This window comes from Salvia splendens, chromosome 19 (genome assembly GCF_004379255.2).
Source record: "Salvia splendens isolate huo1 chromosome 19, SspV2, whole genome shotgun sequence".
NCBI classification, from domain to species: Eukaryota; Viridiplantae; Streptophyta; class Magnoliopsida; order Lamiales; family Lamiaceae; genus Salvia; species Salvia splendens.
Window position 1 is genome coordinate 23,704,827 of NC_056050.1, and position 18,456 is coordinate 23,723,282.

General features: G+C 37.5%; 2 protein-coding genes across 3 annotated transcripts; one reads left to right on the forward strand and one right to left on the reverse strand.

Annotated features, from left to right (window-relative positions):
• Positions 1-3,882: 3,882 nt before the first annotated feature.
• LOC121779767 (BTB/POZ domain-containing protein At5g03250-like) lies at positions 3,883-6,432 on the forward strand. The gene is made up of 4 exons (XM_042177179.1): positions 3,883-3,977; positions 4,536-4,605; positions 4,673-5,845; positions 5,909-6,432. The coding sequence occupies exons 1-4, from the start codon at positions 3,919-3,921 to the stop codon at positions 6,356-6,358; spliced, it is 1,752 nt and encodes a 583-aa protein (XP_042033113.1). The 5' UTR covers positions 3,883-3,918; the 3' UTR covers positions 6,359-6,432.
• LOC121779766 (E3 ubiquitin-protein ligase WAV3-like) lies at positions 6,408-9,677 on the reverse strand. Of its 2 annotated transcripts, XM_042177178.1 has the most exons (3): positions 9,541-9,677; positions 8,898-9,060; positions 6,408-8,448 (listed from the first exon to the last, which is right to left on the reverse strand). In XM_042177178.1, the coding sequence occupies exons 1-3, from the start codon at positions 9,573-9,575 to the stop codon at positions 6,544-6,546; spliced, it is 2,103 nt and encodes a 700-aa protein (XP_042033112.1). In that variant the 5' UTR covers positions 9,576-9,677; the 3' UTR covers positions 6,408-6,543. The 2 variants fall into 2 exon arrangements, with proteins under 2 accessions (XP_042033112.1, XP_042033111.1); XM_042177177.1 differs by lacking the exon at positions 9,541-9,677 and having other exon boundaries at positions 8,898-9,534.
• Positions 9,678-18,456: the final 8,779 nt, after the last annotated feature.

Genomic DNA, 18,456 nt, shown 5'->3' on the forward strand with positions numbered 1-18,456 from the left:
TAGGGGAAACAAGAAACGTGTTTCAAACATCATAACATGGTACATCTTATTCGTATGCATTGCAGTTCACATATTGTGCATTATATAATTAATAACATCCATTACTCGTGACAATTTGGTGAATTATTCGTATCGTTTTATAATTTGTTATTAATGCGTACGTACTATACCATAGCCCCTAAGCTTATTAAACCCTTAGGGGAAACAAGAAACGTGTGTCCAAACATCATAACATGGTACATCTTATTCGTATGCATTGCAGTTCACATATTGTGCATTATATAGTCAATTATATGCATTACTCGTGACCATGTGGTGCATTATTCGCAGATACCAAAAATGTGGCAGTTACTTTTCCGTCAAATGTCAATAATAACCCTGTAATGCATACAACCACCTTCTATAATGCAACACAGAACCAGTTTTATAGAATCAATCTGATCCGTTGATGCCTTAGATCTAATGCGTAATATTAAGAAGGAAAAAAGATCTAAGATGTGAAAAGGAGAATAACGCTCCCCTATATATATATATATATATATTAGTATATATATATTCAAAACAACATGCTTAAGTATGTCTGTTACCATTTTCCTTGTTCATTATTGCACTAGATCCAATCTAGAGCATGTGATTAACCATATCTAGAATTTGAAAATCTTATTATGATAAACAAGAGAAACAGTATGATTTGCAAACTATTTAATTTATCTTCAAATTATAGATGAATTACTCTAGAAAACAATCTGAAGTTTGAGGATATACAAAGTTAATTCCGTTAATTTAAATAAACAAAGTTTGGGAACCTAATTGTTAAATGATCATAAGTTCAAGGACTCAATTGATTTATTTTTACTCCTTACTTTCAAAAAATGATAAACATGAGAGTGAAAATATCAAATTCCCTTACAATTTTAGATTTATCTTCATACAGATTAAATTTTATCCGAACACATATAGAGTGGTTGCTGAATTAATTTCAAACTACCCAAAAGATGAATATTAATTTTTTCTCTAAATTTTCAATAGTCCATTCACTTTCTAAAAATACACAAACAATTTATTGTTGGGAAGTGGATAATTATTGTGGGACATTTGAATATAATTCTGGTGGACCAGAGTTGCATGTGTTATAATCCAGATTCTACATCACCAAATTCAGAAAATTATTGCTTGATTCACTCACTACTTCATTCTTTTCTCAATTCAAATTCCAACAATCCACTCCAAACTCACCTGCCCAGTGACACATTAACACTAATTTTATAAAGTTAAAGAAGAATTTTTCTCCATTAAATTAAATGGAACACTTTTATATAAATGTTAAAATTAAAATGATTCTACATATCGGGATCGAAACAATAATATCTGAATATGAAATTATATAAACAAATGGAAATTGCAGAAAAATATCTGAATTGCTTTAAAAGGTAGTTATATATAGTGTGCATCATTATTTAGTAAATGGACTCCTAAACTCGTACATGTGTTTTTCTCAATTATTTTGAACTGATTGAACATCGTAGTCGCTTCAAAAGAATTCTGTAATTAAATATCGAAATATTATAATTAAAATTACAACAACCATGTTGAGTGTGAGTACAATCCTATGTATTTCATTCAATATCAACGAGGACGAACATTGAATCGTTACTAACTACCACTCTTATTAAAATATTTGTCAATACTAGATTCATGCATCTTAGACTTCTTTTCCTGTAATAAAAATAGGATTTTATTTAAAGATTAATTTTTAAATAAAATACCATAAGTATTCATTTACACAACTGTGAAAAAGTAGGATTTTTTTTTCAAAATCATTTACAGGAACTGAATCAATCAGTGATCGAACCAACTTGTGGCGTCGCCTGCCACTCGAGACGACGGAGCATTTTTTTTTCATTTTTGTCAGTCCTCCTTCTGTCTTGTGCAAAAGCTCTTTACTCAAATGGTGTGGTGGACTGGTAGTATATCGTAATTTAAAAAAAATATGAGCGATATCGAAATTCTCCATTTGAATTAATATTAATTTCGTTTTCTTTTGTATAAAATTGTACTATTTCTCTTTGCATGGCAAATCTTATTCCATATAAAAATCTCAATTTCAACTTTGTTATTTCTCTTTACAAGCTAACATATTCTATAAAAAAATCAAAAAAATAAAAAATCAACTTGCGATTGCTTTTAGTCAGATTAGATAATGAATACGAAGTTATAATTAAATACAATATGTGTCTCATGTCCGTAAGAGAAAGATTACCCAAATAGAATGACTAAATATCATTTGAAACAAAACTAAATTGTGAAATTAATTATACTCCCTCCGTCCCAAGTTACTTGAGTCGTATTCCTTTTTGGGTTGTCCCAACTTACATGAGTCATTTCCTTTTTTTGACTAAAAACAAAACATCTAATCTCACATACTTTATTCTTTCTTTTATTTTACTCACTCTTCTTTCTTTTACTTTATTCTCTCATCTACTTTATTTAACTCACTAAACACAATTTTCTTAAATCTCGTGCCGAAAAGAAACGCCTCAAGTAACCTGGGTCGGAGGGAGTAGTTTCTTGAATATAATTTGAAGTGTGTGCTCATAGACAAGTGGGACCCAGGCTAAATACGTTCACCGAAACCAATCAAATGTCACTTTTGCTTCTGATCACTCGATCTATACTCAACCAGTAGTAATTAAGAAAAAATAAATAAAATTAACCAGTAGTAATTAAGCACAACTGCATTACCGGTAAAAGTGATGGAGTGTCGGTGCCGACACCGACAATCCACCGGCTATACCAGGTTACCACATTAAATTTTTACCGGCAAGAGACGGTGCTCTTTAATTTACGGCGTCGGTGGGTTGCATGTACTAAATTCTTTTTTATTTATTGATTGGACTCTCCTTTGCATAATTCAATTTAATTTGATATCTCTATTTTTAAATATTTCACTTGGATAATAACACAAACTTTATCGTCTCACTTAAAAAAAATGATTAATTACATAGAGTAGCCATTATTTGTTCTCTAATTTGAAAATCTAAATTAGAACTTCAAAATGTCAAGCTCTCCCCTTAAATCAGGGCATAATTTTTATATTTTTAACTCTTATGCATAATTCAACTTAATGCGTAGAAATATTTATTAGTCTGTCGCGTATTGCTGATTGCGACCATAGAATTAAGCGCCTCAATGAGCGTGATTTCTTCATTTTTTTAATTATATGTATTTGATATTTCCACGTATAAAATAAACTTTACCTAACTCTTTCAAACAAAATTAAAATATATAGAAGTTTAAAAAATAAATAAACTACTCGTATATAAGTCATTTTTATAAGGCTTAGGCAATTTGCAGGTTAATTTTATTAGATTGTATGCTTTTTGGTATATGGCTATTTGAGTTGGAATCATCCCATTAATTTGTTTGGCCATCCATATCAATTTATAGTTCACATGCATTGAATTATCACCAAGGTTAACACTCAAATAAGAGTGAATAAACTTTCAGTCTCATAGTACATAATTTTGCTAATAAAATCAGATTTCAAAGTACAAAAGGAAATAACATGTTTCTAATGTAAAACAATTAAGATTGTATGACACATGCACACGTTCATTAACAATAACATGCATGTAAATTACTATACTAATCTTTTTGATAAAATTCTTATTTTCACACTAACTAAAAAACTTGAATTTTTTTTGCACGCCACAATTCGAAATTTGTAAGTATAATTTTACATGCCAACTTAACAATGGAAAAGTGTCAAAAGTAAAGAGAAAAAATAAAAAATAAAATGCGAGAATACGATTTTTTAAAATCAATTAAAATGACATATTCTGAAAGTTTCTTCCGTATATTTCGTGGAAAATGTAAATTGCAGTTTATGTATGGCTTCATGATGAACAATGGGAAAAAATGGCATGCATGAAGTTGGGTTCCAAATCAGATGTGTTTCACTTGGAAGGCCAAAGTTGGTCAGTCCCTTTTCTCATCTCTCATTTATTATTCCTTTTTAATCATCCCATTGTTTAATTTTCTTAAGAAATGTTTTTAATGTGATTCAATTTTGTTTTGAACTATTTCATATCCAGAATTCAATCTTGCCTTATCAAACCTAATGCTTCATTACGATCTATTCATTAATCTGATAATTATGTTCTTGATAAATTGTTTTTCAATAACAAAAATTATTGCGAGAGAGATGGGTAATGAGACACATAGAATTAGTGTATGAGTGAAAAAATCTAGAGATACATACGGTGACAGACATTCGAAAGAATCATTAGGCAATGACGCCGCGGGAAATAAGATGTGAAAGAGATGTATATGAAGAAATAAAGTAAGATAGAGTAACGAGACAGACAACCACTAAAATAGTGTGGTTAAGTGGGAATTTAGGGATTCAAATAAGTGTAATTTACTTGTGGGGGCTTCAGCCCCCCTCATAAAAAAATTACAATGTATGGAGTTCTTGTGAGAAATTTTGATGATCATATTGATTGATGAGTTGTTGAGGCTTCTTCTCTCTTCAGGATTTGCACCACTGGCCTTCCTAGCGATGTTCGTGTCGAAGTCGGAGAGACGTCCTTCCATCTCCACAAGGTCTCACTCTCTTTTATGTGATGATCTTATTGTATTTTTGCTTAATGAATCAACTGTTTTGTTGCAGTTTCCTGTTCTATCAAAGAGCAAATTTCTTGAGAGAATCATCCATGATCAAGCGGACGACGTCGTGTCTCTCCACGATCTACCCGGTGGAGCTGGCTCCTTCCTCCTCGTAGCCAAGTTCTGCTACGATGTCAAGTTCGAGCTCACTGCAACCAACGTCGTTAGCCTCAGATGCGCGGCCGAGCACCTCCAGATGACCGAGGATTACGGCCAGGGCAACCTCATCTCTCAGACGGCCGCCTTCCTCGAGCAAGTCCTCAATAATTGGGAATGCACCGTGCAAGCCCTCGAGACCTGCGATGCTGCCCTGCCCTATTCAGAGAAGCTCGGCATTATCACAAGCTGCATCGACTCTCTCGCTGCCAAGGCCTGTGAGGAGGAGGATAGGGGGGTCTGCGGGCCCCACCGCGCCCACCAAAGTCCCATGTCGAATGGGACATACTCTGCTGCCTCCGAACCTTGCTCCCCGGTTAGGGACTGGTGGCACGATGGCGTGGCCGTGCTCAGCCTCCCTATTTTTAAAATGTTAATAGGTGCCGTCTCTAGCAAAGGGATGTCGCCTACTAAGATAGGCGGCGCTCTCATGGTTTACGCGAAGAGGCATCTCCCTTTGCGTGGGAGGTCGAGATCAGGCAGCTTCTGCGAAAGGGAGCATGAATTGGCGCATCCGTTGTCCGAGGAGGAGCAGGGGACTCTGGTGGAGGAGATCGCGGAGATGCTCCCTAGCCAGAAGGGGGCTTTGCCAGCCGGATTCGTGCTAAAGCTTCTCGAGATTGCTATGATGTTGGATGCTAGCCCGGGGTGCAGGGAGATGCTGGAGAGACGGGTTGGGGCGCAGTTGGATCAGGCGTCGTTGCACGACCTTCTGATCCCGAATACTGTCCCCTTGGAGGAGACCATCTACGATGTCGAGTGTGTGCAGAGGATTGTTGATTACTTCTTGGATACGGTCGGGGACGAGGAGTACGAGGGGGGCGAGGAGCAGTCGGTGGAAGGGTTCGACTTGCCCCCGGTCATGAGTATCGTTTCGAATCTGTTGGATGGATACCTAGCCGAGGTTGCAAATGATGCTAACTTGAAGTTGGACGATTTCGTGCTCCTTGCAGCTTCGCTCCCGGACTATGCCAGGTTGTTGGATGACGGGATCTATCGCGCCATCGATATATACCTTAAGGTATCTATGCTCTTGTTATTGTGTTTTTCTTCTTGAAATGATGTTGTTGAACAATTGGTGTAGGCACATCCATGGTTAACAGAGCAAGAGAGGGATCTGGTGTGTAGGCTGATGAACTGCCAGAAGCTATCGATCGAGGCAAGCACGAACGCAGCTCAGAACGAGATGCTTCCGTTGAGGGTGACAATGCAGGTTCTATTCTTCGAGCAGCTCCGGCTGCGTTCCTACATGGCTGGGTGGTTCGTGGTCTCAGACACACTCGGAGGAGGGAGCAATGAGCGCCCCTCTGCAGTGAGCTCGGCGGGAGGGTCAGATGTGGGACTTACACTGAACGAGGTGAGGGCACGGGTGTCCGGCCTCGAGAAGAAGTGTGATAGCATCAAACATGAGATAAGGAAGGTGACAAAAGGAAGATGGATGAACTTCTACAAGAGGTTTGGTTTGAAGGTTAGAACTAAGTCTTTTGATCTCAAGGCTGATGCTGCCAACAAGTCTCCTACCAATCAAGATTGAATTTTTCATGTTTCTTCTTCTTGTTTCTTCATAGAAATCAGAACATATATGAACAGAATAACATTGCAGATTCTTATATTTAAAGTGGATAGTTCATATCTCAACAATACAAAGCTAATAAACCATATACCTTTATCTACACAACCCCCAACAATCAAATACACTAAGAAACACCAGTTGTTATCCTATCTTGGCTTCGGTTGTGAAGCAAACGACCATGATGGCCGGAGGAGTCTCTGGGCCGAAGGGGTGGCCAGCAACGTGGCCTGTGAACGAGTCACCATCTCGACCATCGAAGGTGTCTGGTATGCTTGCACGAGGCTTGAACCATCCATCGAATCGCCCCTGGCTGTCGCTCTCTGCCATGAGTGTGAGCTTAGTCCGGATAGAATATAGGCCCGCCCCGATGCTTCATATACATGCCTGCTCGCCATCCTCTCTTGCATTTCCTTGAGCTCAGCATCAAGTGATATGCAGAGCCTGTCATGTGACTTGGCTGATACGGTTGTTGATAGAGCCTTACGCACGTTCTCCAGTATGGAGACAGCACTGGCTAGGTCTCTGCTCTCAGCTGCAGTTCGTGCTTGTGCCATGGCCTCCGCTGCTCGGATCCTGTTGTGTTGTCTGTCGACTTCAATTGAGACGTCTTCTCGTCTGGCCAGGTCGGTCCTCTCGATTCTGACCTCTTTGGCTTCTAGGGATACTGATTCTTTTGTCAAGGGGTCATTGTAGACGCACGTCACCTTCAACAGCGATGTCTCATTGCTTGACGTCTCGGAAGGGACGTTCATGGAGAGCAGAAAGTCCCTCTCCTCATCTGCATACAGATCTCCAACGTCGATAGTTCCTATTCGTTGATTGGACAAGATCCGGTTGCGGTAGCTTCCAGCTTTCAGCGAGCCAAGACGAACGCTCGGATGAACACACTCGATTTTAACACTCAGAGCCTTCACCACAACGCTCAGAAGGCCACCGATGCACTGAGCAAATGCATCCTGAATCACGCTCTCGGTCTCAATGAAAGAAAAGGTACCTCCTGAAATCTCCGAGATTGAGTGCATGGATGATGCATCATGATCAGCTCCAAAGCCGAATGCATGAACGGGAATCTTGAAACCCGAGGCTTCATCCGGACGAATGGATAATGGAAGAAGCAGCTGGTAGTTGTGGCTGCCTGCGTTGCTGTTCACCGTATACGTGTCCTGTCCATCCGACAACAGGATTATACTGGCAACGGGGTTGCTCTCGCGTCGGTCTTCCATTATTTTTGCCCCCTTTCTCAACCCCTCAGCAATGTTGGTTCCTCCATTGGCAACAAGAGAGTTAACAGCTTGCAGAGCCTGCTGGCGCCCGGATTCGGACATTCTCCAGAGGGGGAAAAGGCGACGCGCTGTTGATGAGAAGGCTATGACAGCCAGCCTATCATTGGGGCCAAGATTCTGTATAACGAACCCCATAGCTCGTTTAAGCAGCGCAAGCTTAGTCCCCGCCATACTTCCGCTGATGTCAAGGACAGTGACGAGATCCACAGGAGCACGAGGAGTCTGCGTGATTTTGGTGCTCATGGCGGCATTGTGCCACGAATTGGAGAGTGGAGCTTTCAGGTGGACCAAGACGGTGAAACTGTCTGACACGCTCGTCTTTGCAACAGATGGAACCTCGGTGTATGTCAAGACAGTAACTTTCCTCCGACCATCATCACCATCAGAAACTTTCTTCTCGGTAGAGTCTATCTCGTGATCCAGTGACTCGTCATCGTTGAAGACTGCTGGATCGGGAGCCCGAAATAATGGGGCAGCATTACGCACGGAGTTCGAACGAGCAGGGGGTAGACGACGGATCACGGTCATGAAGTCATTGTTCTGGTGCCAATCTAGTGAATTTGTTCTTGCTTTACCCTTTGGAGGCTCCAAGGTTGGGCCTTGCAGAGGAATCTCTTTCCATTTTGCTCTGCAAACTGGGCAGATTTGGTTGCCATGTTTCACATTTGAAGCAATGCAATGGAAATGGAAGGAGTGGGAGCACTCGGCCATGAAAATCGCCTGCCCGTCTCCACGCCTCATCGTCGCCAAACATATGGAGCAAGTCTTCTGCAAACCAAGACAAGAAACCATCTAAGATAATGCAGAGAGTGAAATCAAAGGGGAAATGAGCAGAGAGATTAAGACAAGAAACTCCAATCATAGTATTAAAAGCATTACATATATTGAACAAACAGCATTAATCTTACCAAGTTCCAATCGTAGGAGTATTAAATCTTCATATGCTAACTATGTAAACCACAACCAATTAATAATCAATTTCAAGCATTTTGGCAGAAACAAGACATCTAAAGCTAAAACCCCAAATGCTGAAAACCTCACAAATTTCAACCCTTATCAGCTAAAAGACAAATCACAAAACTGAATACTACTATAATCCAAGAAATAGCAGTAAATTCATAATCAATAAGCTCAGGGAAAAATAGGATTACATAAAAAAGAAGTATAATTAAAGTAAAGAAATTGGTAAAAGGGGGGACCGGGAAAAAAGGAGAAACCTTGGAAGCAGATCTACTCAAACTCTTGGAGAGCCTGAGCCTATTGGAAGAGGGAGTTGTCGGAGCAGAGGTCCAGTCACCCGGCAGTGAAAGCAGGGCGGCGTCGGAGCGCCGCTCTGACGGCGGCGGCGAGTCATCATTGTCGGCCACATGATTTCTGGGACTGTAAACACACAGATTCAGCCCAAAAGCAAGCTTCAATTTCCTCCATTTACTCCCCATTTCAATTTCATTCACTTTGCCACACTCAAGATTCAAGAATCCCACACCAAAAAGCTAAAAAGCCTTTCTTTTTCAGATAGGGAAAACAAGAACCCTCTTTTCTAATCAAATGCAAGGAAAAGTTCGGTTCTTGAAATGGGATTCAATCAAAACAGGTTAAAAATTACAAAATCAGCTTAAGCATGAGCACACCCCCCTTTTGTTTGAAGAAGAAAAGTAGGAGGATAAGATTGGTGAAAGAGAAGGGGAGTGTCTTCTTCTATATCTATGGGTTTTGAAGAGAAAATCCTAGTATATAAGTGAGCAGTGAAAGGGGAAATGCTTCACTCTTGTTGCTGGCGGCCATGAGAGAGTAAAGAGAGGAGTTGAATAACAGCAATTGAATGAAACTAATCAAACTATAGAGAGAAAGTGAGCTGACCTCTGCTGTTTGTTTTGTAACTTTGTGGGGTGCATTGATTGGTGGGAGATGGGGGCTTTTGACCTTGCCTGTGGTGTTTGTCTGTACAATTTATGTATATATACACATGGATATGGTTTACATGTTTTTTTGTGGGGTTTTCTTTGGCATTTTATTCATACATTTTAAAATTGAGTAATGTTATAGGATTAGATAGCAGTTATAGTATAAAGAAAATGTTTTAGATAAATTATAAACGTCTATATCACACATTAAATTTTCAACTACCTCATTTAAACTTATGTCTAACTTTTTTCTTTTCCTATGTAAGAGTGCATATATTCAAATTTTAGTAGTACTAAATTTTATTAACGTACTAGGAGTTTGACAATCCAGGAAAACGTCACATGGCATGTTTTGTCAAAGAGTGATGCTAAATGGTCATAATGTGGCCGGCCATAAAGAGTTAATTTAGTCCATTTACATGTATAAAAAAATTAGAATTACCGATATAAACTTATATGTGTGTGATTGGACTTGTGAGTTGATACTTATCTTTGAATTCCATTACGTAAAACACATTAATATCATGAATTACTGTATACGTTGAGCAACAATCAAGAAATGACAGTAATAATAAGTTGAGCAAAAACTACGAAAGAGCAACACTAACATGTTGAGCAACATATAATGAAGATGATATAAAAGTAAAATCAAGTAGTATTAAACCAAAAATTTGAAAAAAAATCAATTTTTTTTGTTATTTAATTAATTTATGGCTAGCCATAATGTGGCCGCATAGCATTATTCTTTGTCAAATACTTATTCTCTTTTTTATTACCTTTGGCATTATAAAAAAATTTATTCATGCAGTCCACATTAATTAATATTTTTGTATTTAGGCTAACTAAACTAATTGTCGATTTTTACCTTGAACCGATAAATTAGAGAATGTCATTATTTAATCATGGAAACCGAACAAACTAAAAACAACATAGACAACTAAACGACCTTTCACTAATCAGAACACTAAACAAGAAGCATATCATTGCCACCGTCCTCAAAGTTCTCGCATCATTTCGGATGCCTCAATTTATGCCAACCTCAATATCATTACACTTCTTAGTCATTTTACTTTACAAGAATAAGAAGTTTGGGCTTCATCCTCTAATTTATGTGCTAAAACGCCACAATGTCAATATTTTCCTTTTCTAATTGGGTTAAATCTCCATGTTTTTATAAGCGATGCACCAAGACAAATTCGAAAACATGATTTCAGATTTTTGGATCGACACAAATAAAAATTCGATTGATCGTAACAATATGCATGTATGATACGAACCTCTATTAGTTTAGATATTATAGGGATTTAGCATATCTTTTTCTATATCTTTGTTTTCTTGTTCATTAAGTCAATAGCATTATAAATAGGATAGACTGTTATCTTTTTTATTCATTCAATCAATATAATATTTTCCCTAAACTTGTCTTGAGTATCTAGTATAATTATTGTTCCCTATTTGCTGCTGATCGGAGAACGTCTGTGACTCAGCAAATCCGTGAGCCTTCCTTCGAGCTTGTCGAAGGATTGATCACCCTATCCGTCCGAGAAGATAGATAGCCGGTCACGTTACGGAGGACGTCCGTAACAACTGGTGCTTTCATTGAGAGCTCAGCATCCTCCATCTGCGTTCATCCATATCCCCAAATAAATCACCACCATTTCTACCACAACCACGATTCAGTCCGTCGACATGTCATACGACTACGCCAGCTATTGCCATCGTAAATACAATTTCCCTCAACTCGTGCAGCCGTTTCACCCTTGTCACACCCGACAGCCCACTTGCTGGGACCCACCATGGACCCGTCGGACCACTGCATATCAACATTCTTCATCCTACGAGCTAGATATGTACTCGCCATCACCGCCCAAGCGCCGACCTACCTGTTGGGACCCACCGGCGCAACAGCAGGATCGCGGCTACCCGACCGTTGACCGGCCCCGACGCTCGGAGACGTGCTGGGACCGACCTCGCCCTTGGGAGGAGGTGAGAGCGCGAGTCCAGCCCGCCTCCCACCAGCCCCGCTACTCCACCGAAAAGCCAATGCGAGACCTGTACAGTCAGACCGCACGTGTGACCAGTCAAACTCCGGAGCAGCCACGCCTGCCTCTAATACGGGTCTCCCAGGCGGAGAAGTCAGAACGGTCCAGGTTGGGTCTCTGCTGGCACTGTCCCGAGAAATGGGTGATGAGACATGTGTGTAAACAACGCATTCTCTGTTATGCGGATGATGGGGATGAGTTTGAGGAGAACATTCAAGATGAGAATTTAGCCGAAGAGAAAACTGATAATACTCCCACGATAGTATTCAGTGATGATGTTCCCAATGACATTACCGACGCTCCTCTTGATGTTCCAAACAACGAGTCCCCTGGAGAGTTCCTCAAGAACAAAGGGATTGTCAAGAACGACAATGAGCCACCGCAAGTGCTCGTTGGGGTATCTGATGAGAAGATTGGTGAAAATGAGGAGACATTGCTAGAAGATAAAGAGGAGGATGGTTCTATTGGTGAAGTGGAGAAGATAATCGCCTCACTCAATGTTGTTCAAGTGTCATCCCAAAATGTTGTTGGAAATTGTTTGGGCAAGAAAGAAGATGGTGCTTACACCGAATTGCCCGTAATTGCTTGTGTCAATGTGGATTTGAATGTCGGTGATGTTCCAAGTATGAATCATCGATCAACATCGCTCGACAAAGATGCAAGGTTGATCCCTCCGAGTAATGACATGCCATGCTTGGGCATTCTGGGAGGCGTGGACAAGCTTTTCGATTTGGCAAGGAATTTTTCCGCCAAAGTTGGGTCTCCTTTGTTGATTTTTTATGGAAGTGAAGAAGGGAGACGGTCAACTGTTCGGTGTGTGTTTGATCCAGGAGGAGTTGCCTCGCCGAAGCTTCTGCTTTCAACTCTCCTTTTTGCTTCGTGGTTCCCACCTTGAGGACAAGGTGGATTTTAACCGTGGGGGAGTTGATACGAACCTCTATTAGTTTAGATATTATAGGGATTTAGCATATCTTTTTCTATATCTTTGTTTTCTTGTTCATTAAGTCAATAGCATTATAAATAGGATAGACTGTTATCTTTTTTATTCATTCAATCAATATAATATTTTCCCTAAACTTGTCTTGAGTATCTAGTATAATTATTGTTCCCTATTTGCTGCTGATCGGAGAACGTCTGTGACTCAGCAAATCCGTGAGCCTTCCTTCGAGCTTGTCGAAGGATTGATCACCCTATCCGTCTCAATGAAAGCACCAGTTGTTAAGGACGTTTCCCTTAACAAGCACCGGCGGCGAGTTTCGCTCGGCGGCGGCCAATAGGCTCGGCGGACGATTGCAGAGTTTCTGTGCGCGGGAGTCGCTCCCGTCGGGCAGATAACTCGGCGATTGATAGAATACTCCGGCGTCCAATTAGGATCGGCGGAGGGAATCCAAAATTAGGATTGGAAAACACACGTTATATTTGGGAGAGAAAATATTTCATTAATTGATTGAATGAATAAAAAAGATAACAGTCTATCCTATTTATAATGCTATTGACTTAATGAACAAGAAAACAAAGATATAGAAAAAGATATGCTAAATCCCTATAATATCTAAACTAATAGAGGTTCGTATCAATGTATCAGAGTTTGTTTAACATCTACAATAAAAGAAGATGGTATCGATAATCTCTCATTCGTCTTTGAAAAAAAAACATAGCTACAATCTTCAAAATTAAATACTCCTACCACTATACAGCCTATCCTCATTATACCAAAACCATTAGTCAATATTTCTTTACATGTATAGCATTATACCTTTTGTGTAAAGATGCCATTGTTACACGTGATACACTGAAATACCACATTGGAAACATATTTTGCAATAAATAATTATGCCAACTATATACATGAAGAGAAAAAAAAAACACATGAAATGGTTCAATTCTATAAAAAAATTTCTTTCACCTTTTTTGCCCACAATAGTTCTCTAACTATTGGATAGTTCTCAAGTGCACATAATTGACATTATTACATCGTAGACCAAAATGCTCACAATAATAATATCATTCAGAGAGAAGAAAAAAAAGGTTGCAATTGAGTCAGCTTTAGAGTTAAATTTTGTTTTTATTTTAATTTTTATGGTCAAAATGTTAAATTTTAGTTTGGTAAAAAAAACATGCATGACGTTGTTGACGATTATGATTATAAATTACACGTGCATATCATTACACTAAGACTATAATTTTTGGTTGGCGAATTTTTTTATACTAGTACTATAACAAAGACTTTTGTAGTACAATGATTAGTCATAAAATATAAAAAATTCTTATATATATAAAAAATTAACATCAACTTATCGATCGCCATGGTGTGACCACGATATTTCCTATATTCCACAAAGAATAGTAGTAGCATTAAGAGTCGAGAGATTGATGTTGAATATGTCGATGGGAACATATATTTTACTAATAATTACTCAAAATAGCAATTATTTTTATTAGTTAAATAGAGAGTAATGCACATAGATATGAAGTTTTCGTCTCAACAACTTATTACATCATAATCAAGAAGAATTATAATTACCTATATGTGTATTGTATTTAGTGTAATCGATGTTTTAGTAGCTCGAAGTGTAGGGTTATTTATCAGTAATTAATTTTCAAACAAAGGTCATCGTTTTTGGCAGCACAAAATTGACAAAGTTTGGCACTCGAGGACTTGGTTGTCGAATATTTATAAATTAATTATTCCCACGAGGAGAATTGTGTTTGAACTACCAAATTTCAAATTCGTCTTACTTGTTTTTTTTTTTTTTTAATTTTAAATTATTTTTTTTTTAATTTTAAATTAACTTCATATATTTATATCATATATATGAAGGAGGAAATTACAAATCAACTCCTATAACAAGGAGGAAAGACAAATTACGCCACCCAAGGTTCGAACTCGAGACCTCCAGGATGGACGCGGTATCCAGCACCCTTTACCGCTAGGCCAAGGGGCTTGGATAAATTCGTCTTACTTGTTAGATCAATAGGCTTTCTGGAAATATAAAATAATTAATCGGGATTTTAATGTATCAGAAACTTCTTCTGATTTATTTTCCGTGTCCACTTTGTATTGGAATAATCATCTTTATTTTGTCAAATTCATAACACCAACAAAATGAGAAATTATTTTATTTTTTGGCACGAGAAATTAGAAATTAATATGTTATAAACACATGAATAGGCACACCAAAGTTATAGTAATCCCTATGCTTATAAGGTGAAATACACCTAAGTTTCCAATTTGGCATGATAATAAACTAATAAAACGATAGTCATGTCAATATTGTTCATAACTTTATTGTAGCATGCATATGCTCCATTAAAGCACGTCTCAATTCAATATAAAAAAATCTTCAATGAGTTGTCTCCATTGTTTATAAATCAAATTTTGCCATCATAATCAAAAGAAAAAACTATGTACCCCATGATAAAGGAAATTTCTTAGATACTATATAATCTATCATTGTCGACGTTGTTGTTTTCAAAATACTAAAATCACTATTTTTTTAGTAAGAACTAAATATCTTGTAGAAGAAATAAACGAATTCTTATCGTCTAACTTATTTATTACTAATGAACTATTAGGTTTTCCTCCGTAGGATTAATAATGATTCTGTATATACCTTCACAATTATTCGAACTCTCACCTTATTAGTTAGAGAGAAAAATATCTTATCAATTAAGATGCACTTCATCATTAGGAATATATTGAGTTGTGTCATTATATATTCCCCATGTATGAATGCTTGTATCACTAAGGACGCAATATGTCGTACTAGAACATACATCCATTAATATTGTTGGCAGAGCATCAAAAAGATTTGTTCAATCGAAAGATGTCGAAATGGAGAATCTTGACTAAAAACCTTATCTTCCCAACTTCAAAATTAGTGCAGAATCTAAATCCCACAATCAAGAACACAAGAAAATTGAAAATTGAATAAGTAGTACATATAATTCCATAAAGAAAGAAATAACCAAAAAAAAAGAATCATGTCACATAATTCGATTTTCTATATTTGAAAAAACTACTACTATAATTTGATTTTGAGTAGGTAGTGGTGTACTCTATTCCGCCCACTTTATAATTCTCACTTTAGCCACCCTTTTAAAAGCAAAAATGGCATGTATCTTTTTAAGCTTAAAAAAAGCTTTATTCTCTCTCACCCACAAAAAACACCAACTAGGAACCGAGTGAGTGACTCCTTTTCATTTCACACCTACTTTTTGGACTACACATGCCCCCAACCAATGTTTTAAAAATCGGACCGGCAAGCGAACCGGAGACGTTATTGGTTCACGGTTCAACCGGTCCAATCGGTCGAACTACCGGTCTAACCGTTTTACTGTTGCAAATATATATAAAAATATATTAAATTTAATAAATGATTTACAATTAATAATATATCACAAAACATTAAACCTTATAGATAATTAATGATATATAAATATAAATAATATTAAAATTTAGTAAATATATTCAGATATATATATTTAATATTAGTTAGTCTAGATAAAAAATTTAATATTTCATGTATTAAAATAGATAATGTTTATATTAATTTAAGAAAATTTATTTCGTAAAATAATATATAATTAAATACGAATTAAGTACTTATTAATTAGTTTAGATAAGATTATTCATTAATGTCAATAGGGTATATAAATTAAGTATGTAATATAAAAAATTTATTTATAGTAAATAATGAATCTTATATGGTACTAATAATAATATAGGTGGTAAGTAGAGCATCATTAAAATATAAAGGATGATAATTATATATATTATAATTAACAATTATATTAAAGAATAATAAAATTAAAAGGAATTATTAGTTTTTGTAGATAAAATTAATGGTTAATGTATAAAATATTTAATGTTCAAATTGTTCAATGAGCCCATGTGGTGGAGTGGTAGAGGTCTTCTTAACTAGAAGAGAGGTCATGAGTTCAACCTCTACCAACAACAACTTTTAAAAAAATAGAAAACCGGTTTCCGGTTCACGGTCCGACTAGCCGGTTCCACCGGTTCACGGCGATTCAATGCAGTGGTGGTTAAAATGGGTGAACCGGACCGGACTACTTACCGGTTTGCGGTCCAACCGGTCAAACCGGCCGGTCCGGTCCTGTTTATAAAACATTGCCCCCAACCCACTTCCTTTTTAAAGGTATATGATTCCCTTTTACTATCTCCCCTATAAATTTGCCAGACTTTCTGTGGCAAGTCAACTGGAAAGCACACTCTTTTTTTTCAAATTTCTTTTCCTTTATTCTTCTTTTATTTATTCCAAATTCTCAACTCCCACATTTTATAGTTTGTTGTGTATTAATTGCCTCCCAGTAAGTAATTTAGATAATTGCTATCTTGTTTCTTTCCGCCTGCACATAGACATGTCCACATAGTCCTCTCATTTTCCCATGATTAAAAATTACCAGTACAATATAAAATAAATAACTTTAGAAACAAAATTAATTAATCATCTCATCAAATCAGATATTATAAAACTCATTTAACTGTCCTCAATCAAGAAACAATTCTCAAAATAATAAAGCAATCAACACTTGGAGAAACATTATGCAAAAATCACAAAATATCACACAACTGTCACAACTCATGCACCATTAGTCTATGATCCAAAAGAAATATAGTAGTACAAAAAATTATAGAAAAAGCACAAAATACCCTAATCATCTAATGCTGCAGTACCCTACTTGATTCGAGTCTCTAAATTACATAGGTTTGTCCGCCAATATCAAAAGCCTACCTCCACCATTGGCTAACCACGGCTGGCGGTAGTCGGTAGAGGTCCATAGTAATTCTTAATACTTTTCAAAATTTTAATTTACGTATTTCCGAATAAAATTACTTGTCCATTATTTTTATATTGTATTTTAGGAATATTATAAGAAAATTAAAGTCTAAGATTGCCAGATTGGTATCTTACATTTGCCCAAAAAAACACTTTTCACATCTCTTTAGCCCTTGCAATCTATTCAAAGCAAATGTGTTGATAATGATGGTGGAGATTTTCTTTGTAGTAAAAGAACAAAGAAAATACTTGTTTCTACTGGTGACATAATATATTGAATCAATCAATAGTATTGCCTCATCAGATTTTTACATGCTTTCAATAATTGAATGAGTATATATAAGCTTAGAATTTTATGCCTAATTGCGGGATAAGCTCGCTCTAGCTCATGCACATATACTGTTAATCCCATCACTTAATTAGTTTTCATATTTTGGCTAAATGTGTTGATTTTAAAAATGATCGACAAGACTACCTCGCCCGTACAATTGTTACGGACTCAATTCCCACATCGGTTGTGAGAACAACTGATGTGGGGTATATAGACTAAATGAACTCTCTCTCCTAGCAGGCTAGTTTTTTTGGGATGAGTTCTCATGTTTGGTCTGTATCAATTGGTGCTTTCATTGAGAGCCCAAACGGCTCGGAGTGGTGGCCGGGTAACGAACTCGCCGTGACCAACGAGTGCGTTTGGGACCGCTCGGAGTGGTGGCCGGGCAAAGAATCCGCCATGACCAACGTGGCCGTGACCAACAAGAACTCGGAGTGGTGGCCCACAGAGTGGTGGCCTTGCAAAGAACCAGCCGTAACCAACGTGGTCGTGACCAACGAGGACATTGGCCCTTAAAGGAGGGTCGAATGTTACGGACTCAATTCCCACATCGGTTGTGAGAACAACTGATGTGGGGTATAAAGACTAAATGAGCTCTCTCTCAGTTCTCATGTTTGATCTGTATCAAATCTACCACGCTCAATGGCTAACTTATTAATAGGCATGTCTATATTTTAGTGTGTGAAAATACCCATCAA